This window comes from Etheostoma cragini, chromosome 21, assembly GCF_013103735.1.
Source record: "Etheostoma cragini isolate CJK2018 chromosome 21, CSU_Ecrag_1.0, whole genome shotgun sequence".
NCBI classification, from domain to species: domain Eukaryota; kingdom Metazoa; phylum Chordata; class Actinopteri; order Perciformes; family Percidae; genus Etheostoma; species Etheostoma cragini.
In genome coordinates, this window is record NC_048427.1 from 17,889,884 (window position 1) to 17,899,607 (window position 9,724).

At 38.1% G+C, this 9,724-nt stretch overlaps 1 protein-coding gene across 1 annotated transcript; it reads right to left on the reverse strand.

The window, feature by feature from the left end:
* Positions 1-2,169: 2,169 nt before the first annotated feature.
* adoa (2-aminoethanethiol (cysteamine) dioxygenase a) lies at positions 2,170-5,292 on the reverse strand. Its single transcript, XM_034861008.1, has 2 exons — positions 4,708-5,292; positions 2,170-3,229 (listed from the first exon to the last, which is right to left on the reverse strand). Exons 1-2 carry the CDS (start codon positions 5,038-5,040, stop codon positions 2,771-2,773), a joined length of 792 nt encoding a protein of 263 aa, XP_034716899.1. The 5' UTR covers positions 5,041-5,292; the 3' UTR covers positions 2,170-2,770.
* Positions 5,293-9,724: the final 4,432 nt, after the last annotated feature.

The window sequence follows — 9,724 nt, forward strand, 5'->3', positions numbered from 1 at the left end:
AATCCGTCTCTACTAGAACAATTAAAAATGAAATTTATTTTATCATAAGGTTATAATTCATGTTAAAAATCCACTATGGAAAAAACATGAGTAGTCATATCCAGAATATTTTTTTAATTTAATCAGGAATACATGCTCATCACAGAAAATAAGATTAGGCCATTGATTTTCAGGAAGTTTTTTTTTTTTTTTTTTTTTCTAAAAATTTGAAATGGGTCAATTTGACCTGAATACCATACAAGGGTTAATAAGGATGATATGGGATTGCAGGAAGGGGCTCTGCTCAACACATCTTTACAATAGTCTACCAAACACTAGCAATTAGAGCAATTATTTAAACCATGATTTGGAATTAAAAAGTAAAGCTGAAATGTTTATACCTGTCCTTTACATTGTAAAAACAAAAGGTGTAAATGCGCTTTTGATGTTTTTGGGACTTAGAAAAATGTTTTAAATGCTCTGACGCAACATTAGTGTACGAGCATGTGCACACTTTTGTGCACATGCACACTTTTGTAGAATGAATGTGCGGGGTCTCCGGGGTCCTAGTAGTCCTACTGATTGGATCAACTTCATTGAGATCCAAATAATGGTGTTAAGATTATATTTGTTGTACATGTCTTTATCAATGTGCTAAAGGGGTTCAAAGGAAACCAAACCATAACACCAAAGATGTATAAACAAATTTGATCACCATTAGGGAAAGTACTGCAGAGAAACTGCTTGCTTCCTGTTTAGTACTGTATCCGATCCACCTGCATCTAACAGCCAGTGTGTTGATACACATTATGAACCAGAATTTTCACAGCAGATGTCGTAGCAGCATAAACAAAGGTGTAATTCCATTAATTCACCCATTTAGGTGTACCGGTTCCAAAACAATATTACAGTACAGAACAGGAAACAACGGAAGGAGTGGTAGACCCTTTTCACTGCAATTAAGAAATGAATAATCTACTCACATACATACCTGGAAACTCTAACTGCTAATTTTACACTAAAGGTATTTTATAGCTAAAGGTTTGTTATTCTTATACTGTATTTTCTATTGGGTATTTTTTTTTTTATTCAAGTTTTTAAGCTGCAGAAAACTGCTGCTGGAGTCATCCCAAAAGGATCAATAGAGAGAAGTCTGTCTTTATTACACCTGTTTTTCCTGTTATGACATGTCTGCCATGAAATAAGTATATTGACATCTCAAAATTTCACAAGGATTAGATAGACTTGAAGAAAAATGAAAATGTATTCAACTTTTTTGGTTTTAGTAAAACTGATCCAAATGTGTTCCTTGAACTTATTTTGACATATGGGAAACTTTAATAAATGAAAAAGTAAATTACAAGCCGAAACGTTGAACCAGTGTTGGTGTCCCAGATATTGTTGTGCTGAAGAAGAAATCAACAAGACGACTACAAACTAGATGTTCCATGATTATTCCCATCTATTTTATTGTCCCACATACATTCAACATCTGAATCTGTAGCCGTGTTTTGACCGCAGGAACATAAAAGACCCCAGAACCTTGTGTTGAAATACGAATAGAGCCCAACTGGTACATAGACCTGTGTGAAGTCTAACATAGGCCAAAGGAGCTGTTTAGCTACAAACACAAACTATAGTAATGTAACATACAGATTAGAATGATATCAGGGTTTTTAAAACTAAGTGTAAAAGAGTGGGCTTTATAACGTGTTTAAAGGTCCCATGACATGGTGCTCTTTGGATGCTTTTATATTTACCTCAGTGGTCCCCTAATACTGTATCTGAAGTCTCTTTTATATAGACCTTAGTGGTCCCCAAATACTGTATTTGAAGTCTATTTCCCAAAATTCAGCCTGCGTGAAGAATTACAGCCACTAGAGCCAGACCCACAATGAGCTTTTCTTATTCTGTGCCATTTCCGACACTGGGAGACAATAAGATCTCTTAATATTGAGAAAACCTCAAAGTCAAATTTTCATGCCATGGGACCTTTTATGTTCTAACATAGCTATAATTTTAAAATATAATTTTATAGATTATCTTTTGGACTGGTTTTGAATATGACTCATTATATAGTCCATACCACCTGGATCAAGTGAAATGACAGTATAGTACATCACAGAATATGTAGAAGTAGTTAAACATCTTTTTGTCCCTTAAATTACCAAAGCTGTGTAGGAACCATGATATCTGGAATAAGTTAAACACAAAATACAATTAAAGTAGACCATATAATGTAGTGTGTGCACTTTGGAAATAGAAATGAGTGCGTACAGTAGAAATACTCTTAATAAGTATACATTATATCTTCACAAATAAGACAGGTCAGTGTGAAGCCCCAGATTGTGGCATTAAGACACGTCACGATGTGAAAGTCCTCTGTAGCAGAGTGAAAAAATGTGTAAAAGGCTTTCCAAGTAGATAAAGATCCTAATGACACCTCGCCATTTACGGAACTTTTGGCTAAATACATTCATGTGTGTACAAGGCAACATAACGGTCCAAATAAAATATACCATGTTAGGAATGCAAATTCCTTGTGTCAACTCTTATCTCGGTACTGATGAGATTATTGTCAATTTTTGGAATGCAATTCATTGGTCCCTATTCTCTGTAGGGTGTCAGAGTTGAAGTCCTTGTTTCTATAAGCATCTGCCCTGCTGTAGCATCCCTGAGCAAGGCCTTTGAGTCCCAGGTAAAAACTAAGTTTCCCCTTGTGGATGGAAGGATGTGACTATTGTATCATTGTCATATATGGCAGTATAAATCCTCTGATCAGAGGTTTCATTCAGAGAGAAACTGCAGGGCCTGGGTAGGGTTCCCCACCACACCAGAAGTCCTCTGGCTGAGGGATTTCTAGCAGCCATGCCACGTTTTCTTTCTCCTTCTCCTCTCCCTGCTGCTCCTCGTTGCTCTTTTCATCCATGTCCCCCTCTGCCACAGTCTGCAGGACTTTGTAATAGTGACAGTCCCGCCCATCATCTGGATTGTACGGAGGTGCCAGGATATCCAGGAAAGCAGCCGGCCCCTCCACCGTGTCGATCTGGTGGAGGTTATCCCGGAGAGGAGTAAGAAGGCACGGTCCGCTGTTCTCCGAGTACTCGACGACGGAGCGGAGCACGGAGCGCCACTGGGAGGCCATCTGGGACGGGGCCGACGCGGGCTCCAAATCAGGTGGGACGGTGCCGACTGTCAGTGGGTCCTCCAGTTTATCAAAACAGCGGACGCTCACCTTCCCGTAGAGAACCTGAACGAGACACAGCATAGAGTCAGAAGACCAGTACCAAAATGGGTTCTAGGGGTGGGAACCACCATAACCCTCACGAGACAATATCATCCCAATACTTGTCCTCATACGATATTATTGCCATATGTTGCAATATTCTGCAAAACAATGCTATTCATTACCTTCAAATTGTTCCCAATTTCACATTTCACCAAAAGGAAACTTTTTCAGCTTCTGTTTTAGCGGTGCACGATTCAGAAAATATCAAGTTTTGATTTTTAGGCTCACGATTCAATTCAAAATCAATTTTTAATTCAAAAACTAGTCTCAATTTAAAAAAAACAATTTCAGAGAATGTACAAGTAGTTACTTTTCTCATGTTATAGTATGAATGCCAATAAAAAATAAATTTCTTTTTTTCTATGAATCAATTTTTTATTTGATTCATTTCCCCCCACCCCTAATAGGTGACCATGGCCTACAAGGCACTGACTTGTATATGTGGCTATTAATAAACCATTGTGCTGTCTCTATTAAAAATTAAAATATGCTTCTCAACCCAAACCTAGATTACCTTTTGATTCTCATATTGATGACAGATGATGGTACTGTCTTTAGTATGTATGTATGTATGTATAACATGATTTAAGGTTTCCCTTGATTTTAAAATATCACTCCTTTCTTGAAATTAGCAGGATTTCATGCCAAAGATTAGAAATTCTGATAATTAATCACAAAATGACATTTAACTTCTGGTGTCATACTCTCCTTTTCCTTCTAAAATTATAAGGTTTACAGACGAGTGGCTGAAAAACAGTATAACTTTGGTTGAATGTTTAGTTGATTGATTTAATTCGTTCAGTGATCTGCACAAATCAATTGAGTTTATCATATTGTTCATGGACAATTTAATGTTGGTCCCTATTGACCCCCATTGTGTGTAGACCCTGTCACTCTGACCCAAGTTCCCTTCAAATCCAGTGCAATCTGTGTTCGTAAAAGGATATTTCATTTACAATAATTTATTCAACAATAAAGAGTACACAGGGGCCCAGAATGTCATTGGGTGTGCAAAGAATGCATGTGTGTATGTAAAGTGGTGGTTATAGTGAAAGTGCTAAGGTGCCCCCAACCCCATAATATTCCATTCTGTCTGAGATAGAAAAATAACTCCAATTTGTATTGTTCACTGTAATCTTTTTGTTTTTTTAGGTCGACAATTTTAAGATTTGTCCAGGGACAACGGACAAAAAATAGCCTTTTGGCTAATTCTGGTGCATTAATGGCAATGTTAACTAATGTACACAGTCCCCGCCAAATAAATACATTTAATGTTATGGATTAATTAAAATAAAAACAAATTATGACCTTTATAAGTCTTAAATCAGTTTTAAGTAACTTCTTACTTTGTATGCTAAGCCGTGGCTTGTCTTATACATTTCCCTAGCTAGCTGTCAACTAGCTAGCACAAAGTAACATTTGGTGTAACGTTCAAAGACCTTCAGCATCCCGTTCATGCCCGGGTGGTCGTGCAGCGGTATGGAGGCGCCGGTCCTCAGCAGGAACACCCCCATGCTGAACACCTCCGTCTCGCAGATGTGCATGTAGGTGACCGGGGGTTTGTGGAGCTCCGCTGCCCCGGAGCTCTTTTTGGTTTTCCGGGGAGCAATTCTCAGGTCAGCAGCCCTGACCGCGGTCATTAAGGAGATTAGTTCATTATGTTGGTCCGCAACGAGTTTATTATCCCCGTTGGCCGTTTTTAAACATTTAAAAGTGATGTAGGCTTGCTTTGCTATTTTCTGAATAAGAGGAGTTTTGTTGTCCCGCGGCATTCTGGCTGCGGAAAAAATTAACCGTTATCGGTGTGTAGGGAATGTACCGACGCCAGTAAAATCAGCGTTAAAAAACGCCTTGCCAGTCCTCCAATGTCCCCAACGTTCCTCCGGAGCTGTACTGTCAACGTTCAAAACAGACAAAAAAACGACTTCAATAAAAACGAAACACGATTCATTGTGGTTATGTCTAATTTTACAACGAAATAAGCCTCCCTCCTTCCACTCATTTCCCTCCCGACTCGCCTTATCTTCCGCGTTAACTGAGCGTGCGCACGAAACCCAAAGCAGCATGGGATATGTAGTTTAAAACTGGAAAACCATAAAGATATCATGTTTCTATGATAATTCAGGTAATGGTGCTCTTGAATATCTAATGTCATTATGTATGTCAAATTTAATATCCACAAGCAGCCTTTTTTAACTTTTAATTTTTTAATTGTATTAACAAAGAACAGTTACATAGCCAGTATGTGAACATTCAAAAGTTAAAAACCAGAGGTGCATATATAGAAGAAAAGAAATTCTATACATTAACATCTGTGTGTGTATATATGTAGAAAATAAATATTTTGTCTTTTGCGACAACATCCGTTTCGTTTTTTGTAGTGATTGGATGTTTTGCTGTATGAAATAGAAAGTAAAAATCAAGTCATTTTGTAAATTTCGATCATCCGTTTTTTTTCCATGAAAAGGAAAAAGGCTTTGTATTTCAATTTTCAATTTTGTTTTCGATAAATTGATGTTAAAATGCTATTATTTACCTGATTATATACATACTGCATTTTGCCAATCAAAATATATATATAAGAGTAAACAATTTTTGTGTAAACAATAGTGATCACTGCACAGTTATATTGTATTACAAGAAAATGCATGTGCGATTGGGTAAGCTTAGGGGTTATACTAACGGACTCAAAACAATAAAAAATAAAAAAAATAAGTCGGTTTTTTTTTTTTTAGTAAAACTACATTTCCCAGATACACTAGGGATAGACCAGAGCTGGAAAAGGAAAACGGACAGGTCATTGAACCCTCCGCAGCCTTCCCCATCTGACACGCATCAACATCCTCTATTAGCCTACTGCTTCTCTCTCAAATTCCTTAGAATTAATAACAGATTCTTCTTTAAAATCAGGAGTGGAGATTTTTTTTTTTTTGGTTCTGCAAGAGATTAATGCACTTGTGGCGGCCCCTAACACAAGCATACTGTAGCTGTTGTTAACCCACAATATAAGGTAGGCTAAAGAATTGAATTAATTAAAAAATAACTCCTAAACAACCATTTAAAAAGCCATTTAGAAAATATGTGGTCTATAATTTTGTGGACTGGGGCCAAAACAAATGCAATTGCCAAATTCAAACATTATGAATGGAAATGTTGGGCACAGTAGTAGTTTGAGTTGAAGTTACATTGTATACAGTAATAGAAAAGAGCAGCACTTTGCTCCACAAAGTGCATTCAATCTTACAAGTTATCACCAACAACTGAACAGCTCAGAAAGCACTCATAGGGGTCATTGTGGGAGGCAAGGACAGTCGACGTATTTCATCAGTGAGGTATGTGGAAATACTCGGTTCACTGCTAAGTCACAGAGAATGTTCTAAGCCTAACTGACTTTTTAATAAAGATAAGGTAACTTCTCAGGATCCAATTGCCATTCAAGAAAAAGCTGTTAAGCTAATGTTCTCTGCCTGTCACTGCCCTCTGGAGCAGAAGGAAGTGACTGTGGTTAACCATAGAAATAGAATGAGAGTAGAATAGACTTTGAACTGTTTTCCAGTGGTCATTTGACTAGTTCCAGAGAAACTAGTGATTTGTTGATAGTGAGTTGATTGTTGATACATTATGTTATATCACTAGTTTGAGAACTCCGTTTTGGCCTACTCTCCAATTTATTGATAATAGATTGCCCTGAGCAGTTGGGGTGGGGTTGGTAAGTGCCTTGCTTAAGAGCAACTGGCTGTGCCCAGGAGGTGAAGGGGCAACTTTCCAGCTACCAGTCCACACTCCGTACTATGGTCCAAATGGAGACTTGAACCAGCAATTGTTATAATTATGACTAACAAATAGAAATATGAAGCAATTAAATCAAGCAATCCTAAATCTCTTTCTAGCAGCAAGACAATGGAAATAGTGCATGCTTCATACTACGCAAAACCTCAACTCAGTGAGTCCCTAGTCTATTTCCACGACGTTCCACTTTCGGCATTGCTCCGGTTCTGTCGGAAATTTCGCCGGATATCCTTCTGTTTGGTCAGATGTTCATTATCTTCTGCTTTCTTTGTGTTGCCGTTCTAACCTTTTGTGGATTTCCAAGGACTATGGTTACCTGGTCCTCAGATTTCTGCAGGGTAAATCCATTTGTCCAATTGGAGTTTTCTCTCGCACAACTGCAACAACTTTTGAATTTACATGTTCGATCAAAACAAGCTCCTTCCCGAGGCTATTTTGCAGTGGCGCCGTGGCTCTGGCAGCAGTATTTCCGACCATCCTGCTATGTTGATTTGAATGGCAACGTCAGTTCTACTCTTTCTATTTCTATGTGGTTAAATCAACAACATACAGGGTGAGTCACCAGCATCCCAAACCCTCTTTCTTAAACACAGGGCTGAGTCACCAGGCTCACAAATACTTTCTGAGCAAATGTATTAACTGAATGCACGTATGTGTGTGTCCGTGTTTGTGTGTTTACATGCTGTACAAATGAACAGTTGGCACAGTTGTTGGTGGGTTTAGGTTTGAGTGCCTCTTCACTGTGTGTGTGTGTGTGTGTGTGTGTGTGTGTGTGTGTGTGTGTGTTGGGGACACAGCATCAGCCCATTGGCTGAGTTAAAGCTTTGTGGGTGGAGCTGAAAAAAACTGTTTAGTAGTAATAGGCAACACCACAAATGTATTTTATTTATCCATTTCCCACCAATGTGAATAGAGCATGTCAATACTGATACATTTCTTTACATTACACTTAATTTGGGGTACACAAAATACACCGATAAATATTAGTAAGAATTAATGTTAAACACTGGGCACTGGGAAAAATGAAAATTTATAATTCCATACGTTGGTCACACAGCGACACCTAGACCTTATCCTTGCTAAGGTACAGTGACCAAATTACATTGTGTGTGTTTTGTTGAGTTACAAGCAGTGAAGGAAGTATTCTGATCCTTTACTATAGTACAAGTACTTTCACTACACTGTCAAAATACTATGTTACAAGTAAAAATCCTGCATCAAAAAATATGTTGCATAAGTAAAAGTATCTATCATCACAGTGAATCAAGTGTTCAATTCAAACGTACTCTGCAGAAAAGTTCTCACATTTTAGAAAGTGGCAACAACAACAAAAACAGTCAACTAACTAAGTGTTTAATTGGCTAATCATTTCATACCTATATATTGTTGGGTAATTTAATAAAAAGAAATGTGAGATTATTTTTTTGGAGGGCTTCCTTAGTTTTCTTAGTTTTTATTTTATGCCAAACATTTTAGTCTCGTCTTTTTTCGTCAACAATAATGCACGTTAATTTAGTCTTAGTCAGCGTTTTTGGACATTGGTGCAGTCTCGTCATCGTCTTGTCTTCGTAATGGAAAAATAAGGTCGTGGACGAACATATTTAGTCTCGCCTGATGAAATGAACCCTACAAAGGCGTTAGCCTACATGGGGCGCATGCTCTTACTGGGTGAGCTAGAGGTCACCCCGGTAATTTAATTTATAATAAAATCATCATATTTTACAATGTGTGCAAAAATCTTGATTTGTAACTAGTAACTAAAGCTGTCAGCTTAATGTAAGAGAGTAAACAATATGCTATTTCCCTTTGAAAAGTAGTGGAGTAGAAGAAGAAAATGTCATGAAAAGACAATACTCAAGTAAAGTTTAAGTGCCTGGAATTTGTACTTAAGTACAGTACTTGAGTAAATGTACCTAGTTACCTTCCACCACTCAGCTTAGTGGCATTGCATCTACATTTCATCTGGACATGTGACACTTGAAGCGTAAATGTGACCCAGCAGCAAGCTAACTTTAGATTGAAGCAATGTTTTATAAATTAAAAAGAAAAGACTGTTTTTTAAATGCTAAAACTCATGTAAGTGTAATAATGGCAGGAGGCAGAGCAAAGTGAGCACAACATGGTTGTCTAGGGGGGTAGATTAGTAGTCTAATGGCGTTTTTCCACTGCTGGTAACAGCTCGCCTTGGCTCGCCTCGGCCCATTATGCTTCCGTTTTCCATTGCAGATTAAGTAAAGCCTCAGCGTGGCTGGTCACTATAGCAATGCGTGATGACGTAATTCTCAGCGCGGCTCACAACAGCACGTCGGCTACCTGCAGCAGCCAGAAGAAATGTTTTGTTTCAAAAGAAGCTGAAGAAAGCAACAAAGCAACAAAAATCACCGCTAAAAAAAACAGGAGTTTGGGAATTCCGCGCGAGTACAGCATTATCTGTATCTGTTTACCACATGAATTATCTCTATCCGGATCCGTACTCGGACTGGGCGGGGCCTACACCGGAAGTGGTCAGATTTAAACCGGAAGTGGGTCGGGCTCTCTTAAAATGTTATATAAAAAATTGTTATATATATTGCTGATTTGAAAACTATGTACATGACAGCATCAAGCTTCAGATCAATGGTGTTGTCATGGTAACAAACATACTATATACAGAACGTTTTGCAACAC